General features: G+C 61.9%; 1 protein-coding gene across 7 annotated transcripts in view; it reads left to right on the top strand.

The window, feature by feature from the left end:
* Positions 1-17,957, top strand: part of Prdm2 (PR/SET domain 2) — a 117,604-nt gene extending 99,647 nt beyond the window's left edge. For all 7 annotated transcript variants that reach the window (XM_047542842.1, XM_047542884.1, XM_047542849.1 and 4 more), the window contains one exon: positions 17,820-17,957. In XM_047542842.1, the coding sequence (XP_047398798.1) occupies positions 17,820-17,940 (121 nt within the window). In that variant the 3' untranslated portion in view covers positions 17,941-17,957. The remainder of the gene's footprint in view (positions 1-17,819) is intronic.
* Positions 17,958-25,447: the final 7,490 nt, after the last annotated feature.

Genomic DNA, 25,447 nt, shown 5'->3' with positions numbered 1-25,447 from the left:
CGGGTACGGATAGGGAGGGGGCCCCGTGAGCACCCAGGGTCCACCCCAGGGCCACGCGTGCTAGTCCTGGGGCGGGGGTCCTGACGCGGCTTGCCCACCGTTCACTAGCCAGGTCTTCGCTGCTGATTCTTTTCTGGTAGTGACCTGGCCATACCAGTGACCTCTAGACAGGAGAGCGTTCAGCGTGACAAATGTGGACTGTCCTTTTGAATCCCCTAAACGTGCGTTCAGCACTGAGTCGTGGAGAGGAGTTGGGGTGCGAGGGTGGTGAGGGTCTGCTGCAGGAGGCGGCCTTGGCTCCCCAGGCAGCGTGGTTTTCTCCCCGCCGCCTCCGCCCTTCAGTCTGTGGTGAGAGTAGGTCGTGCGTTTGGTGCCTGGTGCTTTCGAGTGGCCAGGCTGGTGGCTTTGAGCGGCTGGTCCTGTAGGTGCGCTCTCATCTTTCTGGCCCAGGGCCGATGGGTTTCCCTTCCTGATTTGGGGTCCTGCCCTGGAGTTTCCTCAGAAGGCCGAGCTCCACGCGGCCTGTGGGAGAGTTTCACGCACTTGCCGCCTTCACGCACACGCAGGCCACTTCGAGTTTTACCAGCGAGTGGAAACCGAACCTGTGGTGCCTTTGCCCTCGGGTGGCACAGCCTCCTCCACACGTCTCAGTAATGCGTCAGGTGCTGCGCTACGGCGTCTCGTGGCTGCCATCATTGATTCCGCTGCGATCCATGGTGTGTCTGAAGTCTCAGGCGGAGCCCGCTGGTGCCAGCTAACGTCGGGCCTTGATTAAGGTGGCATTCTGGGTTGTGCGGACAGGTGATGGGGCACGGGAGCATCGTGCTCACCCAGCGGGGACGGTCCTGTTAATTGAGCTTGGGAAGGGGCCCCGCCCGCCGTGCTCCAGCTGTGCTCCAGCCTGTTGTCCTGGTGACGCTGGCTCAGTGGACCGCCTGCGGCCGTCACCTGGGTGGCCTGTTAGAGTGTCAGAGCTACTAAGCCGGCTTCTCTGGGATGGGACTTTGAAATTTTCATTGCGCCAGCGTCTCCGAGGGGCCTCAGCCAGACCTGAGGCTTCTCCGTTCTGTCTTGGGAGAATGAGTGACGCGTGTCACGCGGCTCCTGGCCTCGTCCGCTGCGGTCTGTGATTTCAGGGTCTTTTCCTTTGCTTACGGTCTGATGTGTTTCGGGCGCACCTTCCTGGCTGGCCCTTCAGTTCTGTCGAGATAAGGGACCCTTCTTACCAGACCTTCTGCCCTGGTTGGTTCTGCTGTGCCACAGGCACTCGACCTGGCAGAACCAGGCTGTTCCCACAACTGGATTGCTCACCGGCGATTCCCCGTCAGCCCCTGCGTCAGAGCTGCCCGGGGAGGTGGTTCAGCCGGCGCCTCCTAGGGCGAAGGCGGGGCGCTCGGCTCCAGGAAGCAGGCCTCCCGGCCTCTCCAGCAGGCTCGTTGCCCGGGGAGCACTGGCTGGGAACACAGGGCCTGGGGCGTGGGGTGGCTCCAGAAAGCCTTCTCAGTTTTTGTTAGAACACCGACGTGGCTGAAGGACACAGTGGAGGCTCTAGTTTAGCCCCAGCCATCATTTTAATGGGCGCTCTTTGTGGCCTCCGAAGTCCTGGCCGCTGCGCGTGGGGAGAGCCCTTGTGCTCCGCTTCCTGGCAGCCTGGTTAAGTGCATGCAAAGTCACTTGTGTTTGTTTTCAGACCTGTTTATGCCACTTGTATTTATTGTTGCTTGTGTGACTTAATAGCTGTTGTTCAAACCAATGAAAGCGTAGACTTTATAGAACAACAGCCGTGCAGAGGCATAGGCCTGTAATTCAGGAGGCTGAAGCAGGAGGCCCCCACATTCGAGGCCAGCCTCCAAAACTTAATGAAACCCTGTCTCAAAAATAGGGAGAGCCGGGAACGTGGCTCTGGTAGAGCACCCCTGTGGCCAGTCCCCAGTATCAAGGAAAAGAAAGTTGTGGCCCAATTAGATGGGGAAGAGCAGGGCGGAGACAGGGCACAGACAGACCTTCACGCGTGTTGCTCTTTCCAAGTGTGTCGCTTTGAAAACTAGAAGTCCTCCACGATGCCCTGTGGCCTGACCTGGTCCAGCGGGTGGCATGGACGCTGGCATGCATTCCCTCACTAGTGGCGTGGCGCCGAGGCCTGTGCTCGCTGGTCCCCGTGCGGTTCTAGGCACTGCAGGATCTAGCAGAGAGCGAGGGAGACTCTTCACTTGTGACGTTCTAGTGACAGACAACGGACGGAGTGTCGGGTGGGCACCACTGCAGAGAAGTAGAGCGGGAACAGAGCCGTGTGGAGAAGGGCACTGTGCCCGGTTGCAACGGCCGGTCAGAAAGCAAAGACTTGGAGGTGGGCAGGCCTGTGGTCCCCAGGGAGAGCATGGGTGTGGGCATAGCAAGTGCAAAGGTCCTGAGGTGGAACCTCTGTGTGCCCAGTGGGGCTGGGCTGGGGGACGGAGTAGCCGGGCCTGGCAGTGTGGGATGTTGCAGCCACTCTGAAGGTTGGGCTTCTCTGAAGTGGTCAGAGGGCTTCAGAGGAGGAGCAGACCCGAAATGCCTTTTAAGGGTCTCTGCTGGTCTGTCGAGAACAGACTGAGGGGCGAGAGTCAAAGCAGGCCAGTCGGGAAGGAAGTGTGGTGCCCGGTGAGCAGCCACGGTGGCCAGGTTGCTGGCGCAGTGCGGTTCTGGGCTCCTCTGGGGGAGGGCCGCAAGTTGGCTGAAGGTCAAGGGCGGGCTGCTGGAGAGAGGGTCCTGGTGGCGGGGCCCAGGGCTGAGCTGAGGATGATGCAGCAGTTTGGGGGCCCCTGTGAAGCCCTGGGGCGTTACGTTCCCGCTGCTCTCAGATGTGAGGGAGAGGTGGGGCGGGCGAGCCGCAGGCCCAGAGGCAGGACCCAGTGCGGGGCAGTTGGGGAGCCCAGCCCTGGGACTGGGACCCCAGGAGTGAGCGAGGGGACGGGAAGGTGCCAGGCCCTGCGTCTCCTCCCAGAGGTCAAGGAGCGCGGGTCAGTGCTGGTCCACAGGGAGGAGGGAGGACCGCAGCATGGAGGTCACTGCTGACCTCGGTGGACACCTGCCTGGATTGGGGTCAAGAGGAAGTGACAGAGCTTGGGCCTGGCGCACCCAGCGCCCTTCAGCAGCTGAGGAGCGGGCAGAGGGCTCCAGCGGGGCCTCTTGTTCCTGTGTCTGCAGCTGGACTGGTGGGTGACCCTGGAGAGGCATGGGTAGCAGGGGACAGTGCCCTGCCCTGCGGTGGCAAAAGGGGCCTGTGGGACCTGCCACCTGTGGGCAAGTCGGACTCAGGTAGAGGTGGTGCCCAGGGAGCGTGCAGCGGGAAGCAGGGCCAGCAGCCGAGCGAGGACGGAGGTGTCCAGGGGAGGGGCGTGGGGTCGCGGCAGTCGGGCCCGTGGGAGGGCTGCCCGGAGGCGCCGGGAGCCACCTGCGAGTGGACGGAGCAGCAGGAGGCTGCGCCGGGTCTGCAGGGAGGTTGAAGGCGTGCGCAGATGGGGGTTCTCGTTCTGAGTGACCCCACCTCTGGGCAGTCACACTGGGGAAGAGGGTCCGTGCCCAGCAGACCCTCTCCATTCTGAGCTCCTGGGCTGTCACAGGCACCACGCAGGCTGGGTGCAGTGCTCCCCGGTGGGCACGGCTGGCCTCGGGCCTTGTCACCCGGGAGGGACAAGGACGCTAGCTAAACCTCGAGCACTGAGTCAGGCCAGCGCGTCAGAAGGCCTGGCGTCTCCCTGCAGGCAGGGGCGGAGTCAGGGACGCCAACTGCACTGACATCCGATGGGGCTGGCAGGGCGGGTCCTGGCAGGAGCCCAGCGGGCGGAGGCCTCCACTTCCTGGTCTGGAGTCGTTCCGAGTCATGGACCATTTACTGGTCTGCACGGCAGGTGCACGTGGCCCTTCTTGTCCAGGGAGGCAGCTGCCCACAGCCACCCTGGCTCCCCACGGCCACCCTCAGCTCGCCTGCCGATCCTCTGGGGGAGGCGTTTATCAGAAAAGCCACTTTTAAAATGCGTGACCTGTCCTCAGTCGCCCAGAAGCCCTTGGACCTGCTGCTTGCCAGAGGCCGAACACCCCACGTTGGCCAGAAGTTCCTGAAAGTCCCGCGGAGGAGACGTGGGCCCTCGCCCCTGGTGCGCCTCCGCGGCAGACCCCCGTTCCCTGCGTGAGAACTGCTGTGAGCGAGTTGGGATGGGGCTGGGAAGCAGCAGAATGTCCCCTCTGTCCAGGACTGGCCTTCAGGGGCAGACATGGCCTCTTCCAGAACTCGCCCTTCTTGGGGTGAAGTCGACTACGACCCCTCCCCACCTCCGGCATGAAGTCAGGCAGCAGCACCGGAGAGCGAAGCAGATCCCCAACGTGCGTCTTCCCTGGAACCCCATTTTCAGGGCGTGAGTGGACACTGGGCAGGGTGGGCGCCCCACCTTTCTGTGGCCAGGTCCTGCGTGCTGAGCGCTGGCGGGCTCTTGTCCCCTCAGCAGGTGTTTAGTCACACGTTGGCAGTGAGCGTGGCCTTCTGGAGCGTGTGCCCTGGAGGCCGGGCCGGCTCTGAGCTGCTCCGCTGCACCCCAGGCTGCACGGGTCAGCCTCGCTCTCGGCCTCGCCCCCAAGTTCCACACCTGCAGGTGGGTCAGGGGTGCTTGGGGAAGACTCGCATCCGCACTGACCACGTGGACTTTTCCTGTGTCACTCTCTAACCTGGTTTGTGCAAACACAGGGACGCGCATCAAGGGCTTGAGCCGCCACAGATTTAGTGTCATGGGGGGCGTCCTGGAGCCCCCCGTGGATGCCAAGGGAGGCCCGGAGGGGTGGCTTGGTCGTACCTGGAACTCGGTTCTGGCTCACTGGGTAAGCAGGCTTGTGCAGCTCAGTGGCCCCAGGGACGTCCCTCCACAGTAGCCCAGGACGTGCGCAGAGTTGGAAGTCTGATTCCTAAAACCGAGTCGAGTTTCGAGCACGTTGCTTTTCATGACTGATTAAGGGAACTTCCGTCCAAAAGGTGAAGTTAAAATCTCTGATGCGCGCAGGGTTCCCCCCACAGCCCGGCACCGGCCTCCGAGCAGAGCGGGCTCTTGGAGAAGCCCCCGGAGTCCTCAGGAGGCTGGGTCTGGCTCCCGCCATGTCCCAGAACCTGCCTAGGGTGGTTATCAGATCCCGCGGGGGGATGTGTCTGGGCACGGGACAAGCTGTCTCCTCTTGGGGATTTGAACTGCCTGGCAGCACATGAAAAGCCTAGGAACCCCAGAGACACACCTGTTGGGCTCATAATCCGGTGCTCTGCTGGGAAGTGACTTGGGTCGCAAGCCTGGCTCTTGCCAGCTGTGTGTTCTTGGGCAAGTTGCCGGACTGCTCTGTGCTTGACTGTTCATCTGTGGAATGCAGGAGTGCCCATCTCATGAAGTACTTGTAAGGATGCCGTCTGCGGCTTGCGTCCAGCACTTGGCACAGAGTAACCATGGCCGCGGTAGCTGCTATGACGGGTTGGTTGTGACAGCCTGTGGGCCAGGCCCCCTGAAGGCAGGTTGGCAGACGCTGGCAGCGTGGAGCCTCTGGAGGGCTTTGTTCCACACCTGCCCTGCGGGCCGTGAGCCCTGGGCCCCGTGAGTGCGCCCTTCTGCCCAGGGAAGGAGCAGGTGCAGCCTCTGCTCAGGACTGGGCGCCCAGTCAGGGCCAGCAGCCAGGGTCCGCCGCCTCATCGCCAAGCGCGCCCTCCAGGCTGGCTGTTGTCAGCGGGAGACCGTGAGGCTTTGGGGGCGGTGGCAAGAGCTGGGGAGGGTGCTCGAGCAGCTGGACGAGCCGGCCTGGGGTGCCCTTGCCTGCGGGCGGCATCCTGCGCGTCCGCTCAGACCTGTTCGAGCTGTGTCTGGGTCGCCCTGCCAGCCAGGGACGCCAGCCTCCTCAGGCAAGCTGGGACGTCCCCTCCGGGAGCAAGGGAGCCCCGATCTCCTGCGCCTTCTCCGGGGAGGCAGGAGCTGGCAGCCTCAGCGTCCTCGGGCCGCCCCCATGCCCGCGTCTTCACCCCAGCGCGACACCAAGTTCTGGGAGTCCCGGTGCCCCACGAGGCTTGGGAGACCCGTCACTCACAGCCACACACCTGGGGAGGTTGGGCTCTTCCCTGCCCTCAGGTTGACCTTGTCTCTGAACTGCTTTGGCCTCGATCTTCTTTAAGAGATGGCGAGGTGGCAGTGATGATGTCGGGGGTCCTGGGGGTCCTGGGGGTCCTGCCATCAGGACACCTTGCGGCCCCCGCTGGAGTCTGCCTTCCCCGTGGCCGTCATTCTCCACGCCCTTCATTCGTCGCTGTTTCCTCCTCTGCTTCCTTCCCGGTCTTGGAAGTGGCTTTTCTTCTGGAGAAGGCAGGCTGCGTGGCTCGGCTGGGGAGCGGCGGGAGGGGCTGCAGCCCAGGGCGAGGGGGGACCTGCTCCTGCAAGGGTGGCGTCCGGACTGGACACCTGTGCTGTGCAGAGCAGGGAGGGCCGACGGACGAGGCCCGCGGGCTGCAGAGTCAGGCTCACGGCCATGGTTGGGGCAGGACCTTGTGGAAGCCAGGCCCTTGGAGAGTTGGTCTTGGCGCCTGTGGACAGGCACATCTGGGGTCTGAAGGGCACCGGCAGCCTGGTTCCAGGCTTGCTGTGTGGCTTGGGGGGCATTCTCTGAGCGCCCCGTGCCAGGGGCGGTGGCTGCTCTGTGGGAGAGAAATGGACGGACTCAGACTGCTCCCGCGCCCGTCCACTCGGTGGTTCCAGAGTACCTGCCCTCGCTGGGCAGCACCGCCCAGGGCTCCTTTCCTGTCTGTCGGGGCTTCCCCCACGTCCCACCCCACAGGTGAGCCAGTCCTGTCCCCGCCTTCTCGAGAGCTGTGTGCTGTGTGACCAGGAGCATTTGCATCCTCGGGCCCAGTTGCCTCGTTGGAAAGTGGACTTGGTGGCACCTTCGTGTCCTGCAGGAGGGGAGTCGGCCGGGCAGGGCTTTCCTCGCTGGCAGCTGCCTTTGGGTGAGGGCACTGCAGGCCTGCTGGCCAGGCCAGCCCTCCTGCTAACTGGGTCAGGTGCTAGGACCTTGTCACGTGTTGGCATTCAGAGTTCTGCCCAAACTGGTTTGGGGACTTGTCTGAGGGCCCACAGGCAGGGGCATGCTGGGTCTTCAGGGTGCGCAGGGCCCAGATCAAGTGCCGCTGGGCCACGGCCTCCCTCTGGGCTGTGGAGAAGGGGAGAAGGCCCTGGCGCGGTCCGGGCAGGCCTGCCCTCCTTCCCTGCTCCGTTCTCAGTGACCCTAGGCAAGTCACTCAGCCCCTCTGTTCTGTCCCCTCAGCCGTAAAGAGGGCAGAGGGGAGAGAAGAGGCCACATGAGCACCCCTGGTGCTGCACCTGCTCCCCGTGTCCTGCACCCCAGCGCTGGCCTGGGAACCGAGACCTCAAGGGTCCCAACTCAAGGAGCGTCAGTAACACTCTGGGCCAGCGTTTCGGCCTGTGCCCTGTCCCCTTAGGACCTCTGCATCTCCCTGCCCTCCAGCCACATGAGGGATGGCTCCGCAGAGGCCGCCGGCGCCAGCCCCCACCTCCCGTCAGCGCCCCTTTCTGCTGCAGGCCCGCCCGGCCGTCTGTCCGCCCCTCCAGGCCCTCGTCAGAGTGCAGCTTCTGAGCATCCACGGTACCAGGATCCAGGAACGCAGTGCTGCCGGCCCACAGGCCTCTGGTGGCTCGCAAAGTCACTCCGTCAGTCCCAGTGCCAGGCTGTGCCCTCAACTAGCGGAAGCGCGATCTCAGGCGTGAGAGCTGCGCCAGGGTTTCAGACCCCAGGACTTCCCGTGAGCCGGGCTTGGGAGCCCCTGTTCCAGGGCTCCTCTGAGCTGTCTAGCCTCGAGCATCCGTGCTGCTGTCCTGGCAGAGGTTCCAGGAGGGTGGCTGTGTCAGGGACAGGGCACAGGCGTTGGAGCCGAGGGCCCGATTCAGATCTTGACTGCTTCCCTTATCGGTGGAGAGAGCTTGGGAGGTCAGATTCTTTGCCTCTCTAAGCCTCAGTCCCTCCTCTGTAAAACAGGGTTTGGTGGGTGGGATTTGAGGACCCCTGCAGAGCACCCGCAGTAGCTCCTGAGCATAGTTAAATGCTCAGAGAATGACGTTGTTATGTTTTTTCTTGCTTGAGATCTCATTTTACAGGTGAGTTCACTGTAGCTCAGAGAGGTGGAGACATTTTCCAGAGGGCACACAGCAAATCAGCGATGGAGCTCAGACTGGATCGGGGCTCCTATATTCCAGCCCTCTGCTCCTCCTCCTCCCTCTGTCTTCTCACCCCTGACTCCTGGCCTGGGTGCTGCATTCGGATGGGAGGGGCCTCCCTGGAGCCCAAGGCTGGACCTGCTTTGGGAGATGTTGGCCATTCCTGGAAGTGGCTGGTGGCCTTGCAGTCCCCACTGGAGGCTCCGTCCTGCCCTCAGGGACCCGCAGCAACCTCTCCCGCTCATCCCCCCTCAGCGCCTGCTCCACAGCCTCTGCCTCTCCCTGGCCTCTGGCACGAGTGGGGAGCGTCCCTCACGGACTTGGAGACATTGTGCTCTGAGAATTCACAGAGCTGTGTCAGGTGTCCGTGGCCAGCTGCGTGGCCCAGGCAGCTCTGAGGACGGCTGTTCGGGAGAACACGGAGGGACAGGACAGGGGGCGTGGAGGCCCCTTGGCCTGCGGGCCTGGCTCCCTGGGGTACCTGCCTTTGGGAGCTGCGGCCACCCTGGGCCCTCCCGCTCCTTGGGTGAGGCCTCTGCACCTCCAGCCGCTCCCCACCTCCTCTCTTGAACCTGCAGGCCTTTGTCCAGTGAGCCATGGAGGGGCCGCTTCCGGCAGCCTGCAGGACACGGTGCGTGGTGCCCCTGCAGCAGTGGCCTGGGGTCGCTGGCGCCTTGACCTTGCTTTCTCCTGCTTTGCTCGGTCCCGCTGCCCTCTGCCCTCCACCCTCCACGCAGACGCCTCGCTTCCCTCCCCGCCACAGGGTCTGGATGCAGACGGGCATCAAGCTCATGGCCTCCTTGGGCTCCTCTCAGCCGCCACCTGACTTCCCCTGCGTGTCCAGTTGAGGTTCCCAGAACCCCCAGACTGAGCCGTGTCCCCAGGGGGCCCCCCTCCTCGTGAGGTGGAGGCCACCCTGCTCTGGAGTCAGCTGGACTCTCTCTTCATGCCCCCGTGTCTGGTTCCCCAGCAGGTCCTGCGAGTGTCACTGACCAGCGCATCTGGTCAGCTGCCAGCGGGCCACTGCCGTGGCCTCCTCCGGGCAGCTCCTGCTCCTGCACTGGACTCCCCACTTCTGTTCCTGCCACGCTCAGGTGCACACTGTGGCATGTCAGGCCCTGTCACTTCTGAGTCCAGGAGGACAACCTCACTCCCACCTCACCAGGACCTAGGGACCTGCTCTCTGCCTCTGGCTCTTCAGGCACTTCCACCTCAGGGCCTTTGCATGTGCCATTCCTGCACCTCTGCAAGTCCTGGCATGAACACCGCGGCCTCTGAGGCTTTCCTCTTCCGCCTGCCCCTCACACATGGCCAAGCTCCCCTGCTCACATTTCCCCCTAGAGGTCATTGTGACCCCAGGTGCCGCTTGTGTATTGATTCACTTTCTGTCTTGGTGGGATGGAGGCTGGGCACCCTGGCATTGTTACCTCTGTGCCCTGCTGAGCAGAGCTGCAGTCGCTGCTGTCACCAGGCTGGGCAGGTGGCGGAAGGAGAACGTCTGCTGAGACGCCTCCCCTGGGGCTTGGCTTATCGGGTTCCTTCCCCGGCCTTGGCCACATGTGTGGCACGTCCGCTCAGGTGGGAAGCCTGTTCTTTTCCGTCACTGTGCCGTTTGTTCCTGAAGGCCAGGGGGACGGGCACGGGCAGTGCCTGTCTCTGAGTCCCCTGGTCACCTCGTGAAGCTGCTCTCCTAGCGACGGGCACCCTTGGCCTGTTTTAGCCTTTCTTATTTCCTTGGCTCTACTTGGAGCCAGCCGTCCCCGTCCCTGGGAAGACCCAGGAGGAGAGGCCCGGCACCGTGCCCCCAGAGCCTCCTGACCTGTGGGCCCCGAGACCCCTGGACGGCAGCTGCCTCCTCCTGAGCCTCCGTTACTGTGGGAGGCACCAGGCCAACGGGTGCTGGGGGCTGAGCCTCCCTGCTGCCCGGCCTCGCCGTCCCTCCTCCTCCCCAGCTCTGCCTCCCCGGTTCCTGCAGCTTCGGTTCCTGTGTGTGACTCGTGGTCTCCAGCTTCCTCCTTGGCAGGGTCCCCGGGGCTGAAGCGGAGCTGGTGGCTTGGGGGCCCGGGCAGGGGTCCTGGCCCTGCCTCGCACGGTCAGGCTGGGCGGGCTGCCTGTCACCAGCTCTTCTGTAGGCAGAGCGTCTGGCGCACAGCGGCAGACACACATCCAACAAATGTCTAGCTGCTCTCTCCATGTGACAGCAGCGGTCTGGGAGCTGGGGACACGTCAGGGACCACACAGCCTCTGATCCTGCCCTCTGGAGCCAACCAGACGCAGCGTGTGGGCGGGGATGAGCGCGACCCAGGTCACAGGGCCCCGGCGGAGGCAGGGTTTCCAGGAGTGGCAGGGTGGCTCACTGGGAGGACCGAGGGCGAGCCACGTGCCCGCCTGCCCGTGCTGAGTCCCCGAGGTGGCATCGACCCTCGCAGGAAGGTGGCTGGAGCAGAGGCTGCCCTGGCGCTGCCTCCAGGCCACACGGAGATGTGACGAGCGAGAGCACAGGGCCGAGGAGCAATGCGGATCGTTTTCTGAGCCCTGCCCGGGAGCCCCTGGAGACCCGAGCTTCAGAGGCGTCCCTGCTCCTTCCTTCCTGGTCTGCGCAGACCAGGGCAGGCTGCTGCTTGGCTCTCTGCCGTCGGGTGGGCGGGTGGCGGGATGCGCTGGGGCGGACGCCCCGCTCAGAGACGAGGCGAGCTGAGCTCGGGGCCCCCACCCGCCTTTCAGAAGCTTCCACCACCTCCTAGGACAGGCCGACAACACGGTCTCCTGCTTTCCAGGTGCGTCTGGTCTCGTTCAACTCAGTCTCGATGCTCTGAGGGTCCTGAGTGGCCCAGGTTTCGCTGGCTGTCATGGAGGGACAGCGGGAGCCCTTGGGGTTGGAGCCCGCACCGTGGGGAGAGGGTGGAGTCTGTGCCGGAGGGGCTGCTGTTCGCACGCTCGCCATTGGTCACAGTGACGAGCTGGAGGTGACCAGGTTCTTCCTCCCGGACCACACGGTCTCCTGGGGGCACCGATTCCTCCACAGTCACGGTGACAGACTGCCCGTGTGGGAACATGTGCTATGAGAACGTGGCCCACGGCCAGGGACCTGGCCCCAGAGCAGGGCGGCTGCACCCTGGACTCCTCGGGGAGCTTGGAGATGCTGCCCAGTCACCCCAGAGATTCTGGTGTGGTGACCGGCTGTGCCGCCCGTTCCTCCCCAGGCAGGTCTCGGAAGCAGCCAGGGCTGAGTGTCCCTGGGAAGAGGTCCCGCCCAGGTTAACGGAGCCATGCGCAGTGAGGTGCGGGAGCTCAGTGGCCGCTGGGCCCTGCGTGCGGCTCGCTTGGACCTGTCCCGGGAGCTGCGGCAGGGTTGCCCTGTGAGGTGGAGGAGGTCTCGCTTCTGTGGAACAGGTGGAGAGGAGCCAGCGTGGCAGTGACAGGTCCAGCGAGGACGGGCCCTGAGGGCGGCCAGTGGAGCTGGCTTGTGAAGGCCTAGCAGGTGGAGCGGCCCCTCGTAGGGTCTAGTGGGAGAGAGAGGAGGGACGAGTTCGCTCCAAGGGCTCTGGCTGAGCAGAGTGTCTTTCACAGAAAAGGAGCGGGGTTTGTGGTCACCCGGTGGGTCATTCCAGAGTCCAGGAGAGGCACGTCAGCATGCCAGTGGTGCCTGAGGGTGCGTCCGAGCCGGGAGCCTGGGCAGCGGGCGCGGCCTGCAGGAGGCTGTGCCCGGGTGGTCGAGGGAGGGCCTTGTGCTCGGCCCACGCCTGGCTCGGATCCTACAAGGAGGCGCTCCGGGACCTCAGACGGGTCTGTCTCCTCGGTCAGCGTGAACCACCGTGACAAGGTGCCGTGGCCCGGGTGCTTCCGTGACAAATCCGCTCCCTCACGGTGCAGAGGCTGCGAGTCTGAGAAGAGGGAGCCGCAGCGTCCGGCCTGGCGAGGCGCTTCCTGACGTGCAGACGGCCGTCTCCTCGCCGCGCCCTCCCCGGCTTTTTCTCAGGGAGAGGGGAGACTCCTCCTTATAAGGGCACTGATCCCCTTGTAAGGTCCCCCCTTCTGGCCTTATCATCGCCTGCTTCCCTCCCAGATGTGACACCGGAGGCGAGGACTCAGCTGTGAATGTGGGATGACGCGAGCCTTCAGCCCTGAATCCAGCCTCTCTGAAGCCTGTCCCCGCCCTCCCTCGCGGACAAAGTCGAGGACACAGAACCATGGGCAGACCTGGCGCCTGCGTGGCCAGCACTGCAGGTCACCTCCCTCTCCCCTTCAGGGTGGCCTCCATCTGAGAGCCCCTCTTCCTCTCCCGTTCCTCTTGCTGCTTCTGGTTGGCCATGGACTTGGAGACCACCCTGGGTGCGCAGCGAAGGGCTCTGGCTGGCCCTCGGCCCGAGGCGCTGGTCACAGTGCCTGTGGGCAGAGTCTCTGCCAGAGTTTGCAGAATCTGTCCGTCACGTGGAGCGAGTTCTGACTGTTCTCTGGGTGGCGAAGGTTCAGGAGCTTTGAATGGGAGCTCACCGTGGTAACTGGTCGGCGTAGCCAGCAGGGGGCAGCCTGAATCCCTGACGGGCTTCCTGCCGGGGTCCAGCCCTAGCAGGGGTCGGGGGTCCTCGGTGGATGGGCAGCATTGGTGCAGTGGAGAAACAGCACACAGAGACACCAAGTGTTCTGAGGCTGAGTCTGTCCGTATTTTTCTGCCAGTCTTTTTATAGATATTTTTCTTTAGTAATGATTACATCATTATTGGTTAGTTTAAAACAAGAAAAACCTTCAAAAGTACAATCTATGCTTCTTTTCAAAGTACACATTCTCTCTGTCTGACAGCCCAGACCCAAACAAGCGTATTTCCCAGCTAGATTAGAACAACCTCGTCTCCCAGCTAAACTGAGACAACCTCATCTCCCAGCTAAACAGAGGGCACCATGACCTGCCAGCTTTCAACCTTCAGAACAAACATGTTACTAGATTTTCTGAGAAACCACCCCCCACCATGAACTCCAGTGTTTAACAGTGAAAAGTTTTTACTATTATTAAAGGGCAAAGAAATCAACTTATAATTAATATTTAGTCTATTTTAATTCATATAATGGCGGACTACAATCTTATTCTGATTCTCAAAAAATTAGACTAAACATAGGAAAAGCACAAATTACATTTATGACTAACCTAAATGTTTTTATTATGTAAAATATCTCTAGAATCAACTAATAAAACTAGGAAAGCAACAAAGGCTAAATAAACCCCGCATCCAAGCTCAGAGGAATGCCTCTTTATTCATCTGTTATTATACTAAAGTAATCACAGGCTCCTTTAAACTTGAGCACAGCTACATTTGTTTGTTTTTATATATTTTATCTGTGTATGACTGCTAAATTTTTATTGTGCACTAATTTGTGTCCCAATACAGTAAAACCTTCCCAATGTTTTTCCAATAAGTTTCTAATGATATATTGATTACTAATATTAAAAAGCAACTGCACATGGACATGCCACACCCAGGGCCCCCAAGAGGGAGGACGATCGGCAGGACCGTGTCAAGTGTTGAGTCCTTTATTCCAACAGACCGTGTCAAGTGTCGGGGTGGCAGGGAATACACACGGCAGCAGCCCCTTGTACCTGGGCAGGGCTGGAGCACCGGGGGTCCTCGCACCTGAGCTGCGGCTTCTGCTCACCTGGGTGGCAGGCCCTGCCTAGGAAGAAGCCTGGGCCGTTTCCCTCCGGGGCCCCAGTGAGGGGCATCTTGCTGACCGTGTCAGGACTCCCGCTCTCCATTCCCTCATCCGGCCGCCCTCCTCCCCGGCGCTGGCTCCCGCCCCGCTCACGCCTCCCTCTTCACGCCTGCGCTGGGCCTGCCAGCACGGGGCCCAGCTGTGAGCAGGACCCGGCCCCTGCCCGCAGGTGCTCTCTCGGAGGTGGAGACTGGCAGGGAGGAAGTACCAGGCAGGGGAGCTGCTGTGAGGGAAAGATCCAGAGGGAACGTCAAAAAAGAGGGCAAGTGCTGGAGCCAACAAGCGGCCATGCTAGGGAGACAGGAGAGGCCTGGAAGGGAGGCAGGGGAAGGGCAGGGACAAGCCAGGCGCAGGGTCTGAGGCCAGGAGAGCAGCCCAGGGCAAGGGGGCGGGCAGAGGGCAGTGGGCAGGGTGCACGGGGTTCTGACCGCCACGCAAGGCCTCCAGTGTCCCTGTCATGTCCAGTGGTCCTTCCGAAGGCTCTTTGGGGAAGAATGGATTCAGGGAGGAAGAGAGGGAGTGGAGAGACCCAGGAAGTGGCTGTTGCCATGGTCCCCATGGAGGATGCTCAAGCCATGGTCAAGCTGGCTGGTGGCTGTGGGGACAGCGGCGTGGGTGTGGGGGTACGATCCGGATAGCTTCGGGTGGCCTCAGGGAGGCCTCGTGCACACCCGCTCCGCTGGAGCCCCCGTTGCCAGCGTGGTGGGGTCTCTGTGAGCCCGTGGTCCCTCGAGGCAGCGGGATGAGAAGGAAAGTCTGCTGGGCGTCGATTGACGCGCTTGGGGACGCCACTTGTTGAGAAGGGGTGAGAAGGGCCCCACTTCAGGGCCACATAGTCCCACTAGACGGGATGCCCAGTGGACAGCTGCAGGAGAGGCCTGCTGGTCAGGGGCCCAGCCTGGCGCCCGGCGCGAACACCTCAGCCCAGCAGCCCCGCCTCAGAGGCAGGCGAGGTCCGACTCGCCCCCTGCTCCCCGCTCCGCACTCGTCACGCTCACAAGCCACGTGTGCTCAACTCTTCCCGGCAGGCCGCACTCTCGACGTCCTGCTTCCCTGGGCCGGGCTCTGAGTCAGTTGTCTGGCAGCAGCGGCCTCCACTTCACAGAGGCTGAAACAGGTTAGGAGGCCAAGAGGCCTGGAGCGACTTACCCTGGGTCTCAGTCAGTGACAGGAGCCCCGGAGCTCACCCCCGGGTCTCTCCCAGGTCACAGCACCCCCAGCTGCCACCGCCAAGACTGCCAGCATGTGCTGCGCTGAGCGTCCTCGACATCTGATGGCCCCAGAACTCTAGGACGGGTATCCCAATTTGCAGATGGAGACCTGGAGCCCAGGGTTCCGTGCCTTGCTGAGGTCGCGCAGCGTGGGAATGTGAAGCCAGTCCTAATGGGAAACACGGAGGTGGTGATCTTTTGACCCCATACTGTTGTGGCCCTTGGAGCCGAAAGACCTGGGCTCTGCTCCCCAAAGAAAGTCCACGTGGGTCTTCCTCATCCACGAGGTGACCTGGACACTTCCCAGTCCTCTCTGCTGGGAGATCTAGGGAGCAAACGGAAAGGCCCGGGAATCACAGGGCCGGGCGAACGCCAGCTGGCGGTGTGCTCCAGGAGGCCAGCGCATGCGGGGAGTGGAGAGAGCCCTCCTGGGGGCCTTGCCCAGACCTTCAGTGCTGCCCAGGTGCACAGCTGGGCTGGGGAGGAGGCGCGCCCCCTAGTGGGAATGGCTGTGGTTGCCACGGCTGCAGGAGCCAAGAGGGTGGAGGAGGTGCTGCGGGGCTCGGTCTGAAGCAGCCCGCGTTGGAGTGTTTAATGGACACACGAGGGTGGGAGCAGGGAGAGGCTGGAAGCTGGCGACTTGGGACTTGCGCATCTGTGGCTGCTGCTGGTCCTGCGTCGGAGGGAGACCTGGTGCCTGGACTGTTATGCTGTCCACATCTGCGAGCAGACTTCCGCAGACTGTCTCCTCCAGTGTCTCCTGGCCGAGGAGCCATGTCCCGCTCGGGTATCTGTGCCCACCGGCTGCAGAGGTGCCCTCAGGCCCCCTGGGGTCTTGGGGAGCCCCATAGGCTGTGCTGAGCACTGGGCCTCAGCCTCTTTCCCAGATTCTCGCTCAGGCAAGTTGGTTGAGCTGACCACAGGCCTCGAGTGCCCAGCATGGGGAGGAATTCAGGCAGGGGCAACGCTGACCTGGATTGGGAGCCAGGCCTGTGAGGAGAGGAATGTTGCTGTTGTCCAAGGCTTCTCGGTTATTTTAACAGATATTTCTTGAGGGCTGCCTTGTCCACTCTGGCAGTAATCCCCTTTATCCTCAGTTTCATTTTCTGTGGTTCCAGTTATCCTTGCCAACCATGGTCTAAAAATATTGAGAGGAAAGGTCCAGAAATAATTCGTGTTTTTAATTGCATGCAATGTTGAGGAGTGTGACAAGATCTCACGCTGGCTCTGCTCCATCCCGCCCAGGACAGGACACGGGTCACCGCTTTATCCGGTGTATGTGCGCTGTGTTGGCTCCCTGCCTGTCCGTCACTAGCAGCCGTCTTGGTCATCCGATCAGTTGTCACAGTAGAGCAGTGCTTATGTTCAGGCGACCCTTATTTTACTTCCTGACTGCGTCAAAGGTCAAGAGTAGCAATGATGGAAATTCAGATGTGACCTGCCCCTCACGTGCCAGTATCAGCACCCGCCCCTAAGTGGTGACACCCCAGAGTGTCTCCGGACACTGCCAAGTGTGCTCCCTGGTGTGAGCCGCTGGCGTGAACCCTGCCATCGGCCACCTCGGAGCCTGACCCCGTTCCCAACTCCCGCACGCGCCGGCAGGCTGGCTCTGGCCTGGCACCTGGCGCGGGTGAGGTCCTCAAGTGCTTGCCCTTCCTGGCTAGCCACCTGGCCTCCCACCGCTCCTGACCTGCTGCTTGGGCTGGAGCCCTGCTCCTTGCTGTGGAGATGGTGCCGGTTGAGTCGTCTGGCTGAGGGGAAGAGCGTTGGGGTGTGGAAGGCACAGCTCTGGGCGTGCAGTGATGCCCTGTGGCCCTTATGACCCCAGCGTCTGTTTCTGTTGTGCTGAGCTGACCCTGGGACCCTAGCGCTCAAGGAGGGCAGCTCCTTATTCTGCAATCGCAGGTCAGCGTAGGGTGCTGGTGAGAGGGGCAAGCCACACCCAGGAGCTAAAGAAGGAAGGCTTCCTGGAGGAGGTGGCGTCCCGGCTGGGAGCTGGAAGATGCGTACAAGTTAGCTGGGTGCAGGAAGGGGAGGGATTATAGTCTGGGCTCTCTATATTTTAAAGAAAGTTTTAAAAGTTTTTCTGAAAAGACAAGTCCCATTTAGTAGGTTATCATTAAAAAGGACCAAAGCGTGTCAAAGGCCCCTGGGTCCGCAGACCCACAGACCCAACGGACGTGTTAGGCACCTTGAGGCGCAGGGCGGATGTCGAGTGTGGGGCTCGCGGCAGCGAGGGGCCCGCCCTCCTCCCCATGCAGTGTGGACTTGCCTCCCTGGCTGCTTCCTGACTGTGGGTGCCCAGCAGGAGGGGAAGGACAGCAGGCAGGAGTGGGACCTGAATCAGAGGGACACAGCTGTCTCCTCAACTCAGCGAGAGGCTGCTGCACGTCCACTGGGGCTTCCAGGACCCACCTCCCGCTGTGGCCTCTCGGGACAGGGCGATGGACACCTCCTCTCACTTGGGCTTCCGTGATCTCCACGGGGAGAGAACGTGGGGATCAAGGTGGCAAGGCGTACGCTGAGCGTCAAAGCCCGTGTCCCCTTGGCTGAAGCTGGGTACCCGGCCTCCAGGTGTCCAGGAAGGGCCGTCCTGCTGGACCTGGCAGCTCAAGCCTCCCGGCCTCCAGCCTGTCAGGTGCGGGCTGCTCCTGTGACCGTCTGTGTTCTCTTCCGTGCAGCTACAGCCTCCGCCTGGCGTCCCGATGCCCTCCGCCCACAGCGCCCTACGTCACCAGGCAGTGTGGGAAGGTCAAGGCCCCTGCTGCAGCCCAGTTCCAGGGACCCTTCTTCAAAGAGTAGGCTCTTCGCCTGCTCCCTGACAGGTAGGAGACGGAGGCAGCAGCTCTGGCAACATCCACGTGGATTTGGGGCCCAGGGATTGGCGTGGGTCTCGGTGGGTGGGTGGGTGGGAGGACTTACGAAGCGCCTGTGAGCCAGGCCTGGGTCCTTCCTGCAGGAGGGCATTTAGTGGCCAAGAGCACAGATCCTGGACCCCCAGGGTTCGAACCCCAGCTCTGCCCATTGCTGTCAAGTCACTTGATCTCCGAGTCTCAGTTTCCACATCTGTAAAATGGGATCTACAACAAAACCTACTTCATAAAATGATTGTAACAATTTTAAGTGTCAGATGTGTGCAGAGCATTTAGCACAGTGCCTGGCCCACAGTCAGCACTGGGTAAGTATGAGCTGTGGTAATAGTGGTAGTAATGATGATTTAAAAAAATAGTACTTATACTCAGTACTCAGTTGAGACCTTCAGAGACTGTAAGCTGAAAAAAGATCATGAAGTCCTTATTCCCACAATGTATTTGAAAATCAAAACAATACTAATCCATAAAATACAAAATTGAGGTTTATTTTGAACCAAAATAGTCTCTTTATAGTTTCTCTGAAGGTAAAAACCTAGAGTCGTTCTCAGTTCTCTGGTGAGAAGAACAGGGAAGCTGGACTTCTCATCTGGGCGTCTAGGCCCCGCCAGTGCCCCACGAGCAGGCCGGTGGCAGCACCGCAGAGCCCGACCTGGGGACCCGAGCGTGGCAAGAATGGCACGTTCACAAATGCAGTCACGGTCCTGCTCTCTGGCCTGGGACACGCTGGCGTTCAGAGGTGCCCGCTTAACGCTGCCAGGGCTGGACCACCGGCCAGGGCACTTGGGATGAGAACTGTCGCTCCAGAGATTGCGGGACCCTGCAGTGGGGCATCTGGTGTTGGACCAGGAACAACCTGCTTCCTGCCTCTGCCTGTCCCCTGCTCCCCGTGCAGCAGTTGGAGAGCCTGGGCTCGGCCTTACTCCTCGGGAGGCAGGGGAGAGACGGAAAATACAGTCACCTTCCCCAGAACCGAGCCCGTCTTCCTGCCACCAGCTGCCCCCTGCAAGGGGACGTGACCCTGAACTGGAGTCCTCTGAGGCAGGGTTGAAACGGAGGCCCCAGAGGTAAACTCTCTCCTCCCCCATTTCACAGATGGAAAAATTGAAGCCCTGAGAGAGGAGGCTGGGCTTGTTCAGGGTCTTTGGAACAGTGGAGTCCGGGCCGGGCTGAGCCCTTCTGCCTGTGGTGGCTGCCGGCCGAGCCTCCCCGTCGATGGCCTAGAGCAAGCCTTCCGCCCGAAGCAGGTGTTCTTGGCAGCCCGGGAGATCCGGGTCACCTGGCCTGGCTTCCTAAGCAGAGCAGGCCACTGCAGCCTTGGGATGGTGACTGTGCCCGAAGGCCATGTTTGCCAGAGCTTTAAGTTAGGCTGTCCCCAGGCCAGGGCAGGGACAGGGCAGCACCGTCCTGGGCGGGTTCATCCTTTCCATGTTTTCTGCAGGGGGAGGCAGACCGCTCTGGGCTGGCCCCGTCCCCTCTTTCCTCCCCGCTCCTCCAGCCAGGGCAGGGATGGGCCGGTCCACGGCGTAAGCAGCCTCCGTGGGCAGCGTCCGTGAGGGCACCCGCTCCACCAGGCAGCTCTGCCCAACGCCACCGACAGGTTTGGGGAGCTGGCGTTGACCTGGGCTGAAGGTGTAGCTTCCGGGCTTGTCAGCCCCACTCCCAAGGGCGCCTGGCTCTGCTTCAGTCCTCCCGCCTGTAAGTGGCTGGTCACCCGGCTGTGGACATGTCACGAGGATGGCGCTGAACGGTGCCTGAGGAGCACTTCAGAAAGTTCTGGCTTCTGAAAACCAGCGCTGCTGTTACTGGATTGTTACATTATTACCAGCAGTAGAAATACTAGTAACTAGTAGTCAGCAGTAACGGTGACCAGGTCCCCTGGGTGAGAGGCCTGTCCCCCCAAACCTGGCGCAGCCCAGTTCCCGGCTGTCTTCCACCCAGGGCCCCACATGTCAAGCGCTCACCGAGCCCTGTGAGCCCGGCTCTGTGAGCCCTGTCCTGTGAGCCCTGTCCTGTGAGCCCTGTCCTGTGAGTCCTGTCCTGTGAGCCTGTCCTGTGAGCCTGTCCTGTGAGCCTGTCCTCTGAGCCTGTCCTGTGAGCCTGTCCTGTGAGCCTGTCCTGTGAGCCTGTCCTCTGAGCCTGTCCTGTGAGCCTGTCCTGTGAGCCCTGTCCTCTGAGCCCTGTCCTCTGAGCCCTGTCCTGGGAGCCTGTCCTGTGAGCCTGTCCTGTGAGCCTGTCCTGTGAGCCTGTCCTGTGAGCCTGTCCTCTGAGCCCTGTCCTGTGAGCCTGTCCTGTGAGCCTGTCCTGTGAGCCCTGTCCTCTGAGCCCTGTCCTCTGAGCCCTGTCCTGTGAGCCTGTCCTGTGAGCCTGTCCTGTGAGCCCTGTCCTCTGAGCCCTGTCCTCTGAGCCTGTCCTGTGAGTCCTGTCCTGTGAGCCCTGTCCTCTGAGCCTGTCCTGTGAACCTGTCCTGTGAGCCTGTCCTGTGAGCCTGTCCTGTGAGTCTGTCCTGTGAGCCTGTCCTGGGAGCCTGTCCTGTGAGCCTGTCCTCTGAGCCTGTCCTGTGAACCTGTCCTGTGAGCCTGTCCTGTGAGCCTGTCCTGTGAGCCCTGTCCTGTGAGCCCGGTCCTGTGAGCCTGTCCTGTGAGCCTGTCCTGTGAGCCTGTCCTCTGAGCCCTGTCCTGTGAGCCTGTCCTGTGAGCCTGTCCTGTGAGCCTGTCCTGTGAGCCTGTCCTCTGAGCCTGTCCTGTGAGCCTGTCCTGTGAGCCTGTCCTGTGAGCCCTGTCCTCTGAGCCCTGTCCTGTGAGCCTGTCCTGTGAGCCTGTCCTGTGAGCCCTGTCCTCTGAGCCCTGTCCTCTGAGCCCTGTCCTAGGAGCCTGTCCTGTGAGCCTGTCCTCTGAGCCTGTCCTGTGAGCCCTGTCCTGTGAGCCTGTCCTGTGAGCCTGTCCTGTGAGCCTGTCCTGTGAGCCTGTCCTCTGAGCCCTGTCCTGTGAGCCTGTCCTGTGAGCCTGTCCTGTGAGCCTGTCCTGTGAGCCTGTCCTCTGAGCCCTGTCCTCTGAGCCTGTCCTGTGAGCCTGTCCTGTGAGCCTGTCCTGTGAGCCTGTCCTGTGAGCCTGTCCTGTGAGCCTGTCCTCTGAGCCTGTCCTGTGAGCCTGTCCTGTGAGCCCGGTCCTGTGAGACTGTCCTGTGAGCCTGTCCTCTGAGCCTGTCCTGTGAGCCTGTCCTGTGAGCCTGTCCTGTGAGCCCTGTCCTGTGAGCCTGTCCTGTGAGCCTGTCCTCTGAGCCTGTCCTGTGAGCCCTGTCCTGTGAGCCTGTCCTCTGAGCCTGTCCTGTGAGCCTGTCCTGTGAGCCTGTCCTGTGAGCCTGTCCTCTGAGCCTGTCCTGTGAGCCTGTCCTGTGAGCCTGTCCTCTGAGCCTGTCCTGTGAGCCTGTCCTGTGAGCCTGTCCTGTGAGCCCTGTCCTCTGAGCCCTGTCCTGTGAGCCTGTCCTGTGAGCCTGTCCTGTGAGCCCTGTCCTGTGAGCCCTGTCCTCTGAGCCCTGTCCTCTGAGCCCTGTCCTCTGAGCCCTGTCCTAGGAGCCTGTCCTGTGAGCCTGTCCTCTGAGCCTGTCCTGTGAGCCCTGTCCTGTGAGCCTGTCCTGTGAGCCTGTCCTGTGAGCCTGTCCTGTGAGCCTGTCCTCTGAGCCCTGTCCTGTGAGCCTGTCCTGTGAGCCTGTCCTGTGAGCCTGTCCTGTGAGCCTGTCCTCTGAGCCCTGTCCTGTGAGCCTGTCCTGTGAGCCTGTCCTGTGAGCCTGTCCTGTGAGCCCGGCTCTGTGAGCCCTGTCCTGTGAGCCTGTCCTGTGAGCCTGTCCTGTGAGCCCTGTCCTGTGAGCCTGTCCTGTGAGCCTGTCCTGTGAGCCTGTCCTCTGAGCCTGTCCTGTGAGCCTGTCCTGTGAGCCCTGTCCTGTGAGCCTGTCCTGTGAGCCTGTCCTGTGAGCCTGTCCTGTGAGCCTGTCCTGTGAGCCTGTCCTCTGAGCCCTGTCCTGTGAGCCTGTCCTGTGAGCCTGTCCTGTGAGCCTGTCCTGTGAGCCTGTCCTCTGAGCCCTGTCCTCTGAGCCCTGTCCTGTGAGCCTGTCCTGTGAGCCTGTCCTGTGAGCCTGTCCTGTGAGCCCTGTCCTGTGAGCCTGTCCTGTGAGCCTGTCCTCTGAGCCCTGTCCTGTGAGCCTGTCCTGTGAGCCCTGTCCTCTGAGCCCTGTCCTCTGAGCCTGTCCTGTGAGCCTGTCCTGTGAGCCTGTCCTCTGAGCCTGTCCTCTGAGCCCTGTCCTGTGAGCCTGTCCTGTGAGCCTGTCCTCTGAGCCCTGTCCTGTGAGCCTGTCCTGTGAGCCCTGTCCTGTGAGCCTGTCCTGTGAGCCTGTCCTGTGAGCCTGTCCTGTGAGCCTGTCCTGTGAGTCTGTCCTCTGAGCCTGTCCTCTGAGCCTGTCCTCTGAGCCCTGTCCTGTGAGCCTGTCCTCTGAGCCTGTCCTCTGAGCCTGTCCTGTGAGCCTGTCCTGTGAGCCTGTCCTCTGAGCCCTGTCCTCTGAGCCCTGTCCTAGGAGCCTGTCCTGTGAGCCTGTCCTGTGAGCCTGTCCTCTGAGCCTGTCCTGTGAGCCTGTCCTGTGAGCCCTGTCCTGTGAGCCTGTCCTGTGAGCCTGTCCTGTGAGTCTGTCCTGTGAGTCTGTCCTCTGAGCCTGTCCTCTGAGCCTGTCCTCTGAGCCCTGTCCTCTGAGCCCTGTCCTCTGAGCCCTGTCCTGTGAGCCTGTCCTGTGAGCCCTGTCCTGTGAGCCTGTCCTGTGAGCCTGTCCTCTGAGCCCTGTCCTGTGAACCTGTCCTGTGAGCCCTGTCCTGTGAGCCTGTCCTGTGAGCCTGTCCTCTGAGCCCTGTCCTGTGAGCCCTGTCCTGTGAGCCCTGTCCTCTGAGCCCTGTCCTGTGAGCCTGTCCTGTGAGCCTGTCCTGTGAGCCTGTCCTGTGAGCCTGTCCTGTGAGCCTGTCCTCTGAGCCCTGTCCTCTGAGCCCTGTCCTCTGAGCCTGTCCTGTGAGCCTGTCCTGTGAGCCCTGTCCTGTGAGCCTGTCCTGTGAGCCTGTCCTGTGAGCCTGTCCTGTGAGCCCTGTCCTCTGAGCCTGTCCTGTGAGCCTGTCCTGTGAGCCCTGTCCTGTGAGCCTGTCCTGTGAGCCTGTCCTCTGAGCCTGTCCTGTGAGCCTGTCCTGTGAGCCTGTCCTCTGAGCCTGTCCTGTGAGCCTGTCCTGTGAGCCTGTCCTCTGAGCCTGTCCTGTGAGCCTGTCCTGTGAGCCTGTCCTGTGAGCCTGTCCTCTGAGCCCTGTCCTGTGAGCCTGTCCTGTGAGCCTGTCCTGTGAGCCTGTCCTGTGAGCCTGTCCTCTGAGCCTGTCCTGTGAGCCTGTCCTGTGAGCCTGTCCTCTGAGCCTGTCCTGTGAGCCTGTCCTGTGAGCCTGTCCTGTGAGCCTGTCCTCTGAGCCTGTCCTGTGAGCCTGTCCTGTGAGCCCTGTCCTGTGAGCCTGTCCTGTGAGCCTGTCCTCTGAGCCTGTCCTGTGAGCCTGTCCTGTGAGCCTGTCCTCTGAGCCTGTCCTGTGAGCCTGTCCTGTGAGCCTGTCCTCTGAGCCTGTCCTGTGAGCCTGTCCTGTGAGCCTGTCCTGTGAGCCTGTCCTCTGAGCCCTGTCCTGTGAGCCTGTCCTGTGAGCCTGTCCTGTGAGCCTGTCCTGTGAGCCTGTCCTCTGAGCCTGTCCTGTGAGCCTGTCCTGTGAGCCTGTCCTCTGAGCCCTGTCCTGTGAGCCTGTCCTGTGAGCCTGTCCTGTGAGCCTGTCCTGTGAGCCTGTCCTCTGAGCCTGTCCTGTGAGCCTGTCCTGTGAGCCTGTCCTCTGAGCCTGTCCTGTGAGCCTGTCCTGTGAGCCTGTCCTGTGAGCCTGTCCTCTGAGCCCTGTCCTGTGAGCCTGTCCTGTGAGCCTGTCCTGTGAGCCTGTCCTGTGAGCCTGTCCTCTGAGCCTGTCCTGTGAGCCTGTCCTGTGAGCCTGTCCTCTGAGCCTGTCCTCTGAGCCTGTCCTCTGAGCCTGTCCTGTGAGCCTGTCCTGTGAGCCTGTCCTGTGAGCCTGTCCTCTGAGCCTGTCCTGTGAGCCTGTCCTGTGAGCCTGTCCTGTGAGCCTGTCCTGTGAGCCTGTCCTCTGAGCCTGTCCTGTGAGCCTGTCCTGTGAGCCTGTCCTGTGAGCCTGTCCTGTGAGCCCTGTCCTGTGAGCCCTGTCCTGTGAGCCTGTCCTCTGAGCCTGTCCTGTGAACCTGTCCTGTGAGCCCTGTCCTGTGAGCCTGTCCTCTGAGCCTGTCCTGTGTGCCTGTCCTGTGAGCCCTGTCCTGTGAGCCTGTCCTGTGAGCCTGTCCTCTGAGCCTGTCCTCTGAGCCTGTCCTGTGAGCCTGTCCTGTGAGCCCTGTCCTGTGAGCCTGTCCTGTGAGCCTGTCCTCTGAGCCTGTCCTGTGAGCCTGTCCTGTGAGCCTGTCCTCTGAGCCTGTCCTGTGAGCCTGTCCTGTGAGCCTGTCCTCTGAGCCTGTCCTGTGAGCCCTGTCCTCTGAGCCCTGTCCTGTGAGCCTGTCCTGTGAGCCTGTCCTGTGAGCCTGTCCTGTGAGCCTGTCCTGTGAGCCTGTCCTGTGAGCCTGTCCTGTGAGCCTGTCCTGTGAGCCTGTCCTGTGAGCCTGTCCTCTGAGCCTGTCCTGTGAGCCTGTCCTGTGAGCCTGTCCTGTGAGCCTGTCCTGTGAGCCCTGTCCTGTGAGCCTGTCCTGTGAGCCTGTCCTCTGAGCCCTGTCCTGTGAGCCCTGTCCTGTGAGCCTGTCCTGTGAGCCTGTCCTGTGAGCCTGTCCTGTGAGCCTGTCCTCTGAGCCTGTCCTGTGACCTGTCCTGTGAGCCTGTCCTGTGAGCCTGTCCTGTGAGCCCTGTCCTGTGAGCCTGTCCTGTGAGCCTGTCCTCTGAGCCCTGTCCTGTGAGCCCTGTCCTGTGAGCCTGTCCTGTGAGCCTGTCCTCTGAGCCTGTCCTGTGAGCCTGTCCTGTGAGCCTGTCCTGTGAGCCTGTCCTCTGAGCCTGTCCTGTGAGCCTGTCCTCTGAGCCCTGTCCTCTGAGCCTGTCCTGTGAGCCTGTCCTCTGAGCCTGTCCTGTGAGCCTGTCCTGTGAGCCTGTCCTGTGAGCCCTGTCCTGTGAGCCTGTCCTGTGAGCCTGTCCTGTGAGCCCTGTCCTGTGAGCCTGTCCTGTGAGCCTGTCCTGTGAGCCTGTCCTGTGAGCCTGTCCTGTGAGTCCTGTCCTGTGAGCCCTGTCCTCTGAGCCCTGTCCTAGGAGCCTGTCCTGTGAGCCTGTCCTCTGAGCCTGTCCTGTGAGCCTGTCCTGTGAGCCTGTCCTGTGAGCCCTGTCCTGTGAGCCTGTCCTGTGAGCCTGTCCTG

This window comes from Sciurus carolinensis, chromosome 1 (genome assembly GCF_902686445.1).
Source record: "Sciurus carolinensis chromosome 1, mSciCar1.2, whole genome shotgun sequence".
In the NCBI taxonomy this organism is placed as follows: Eukaryota; Metazoa; Chordata; class Mammalia; order Rodentia; family Sciuridae; genus Sciurus; species Sciurus carolinensis.
Note: the sequence above shows the minus strand (reverse complement) of the source record. Positions and strands in the feature narration are given on the sequence as shown.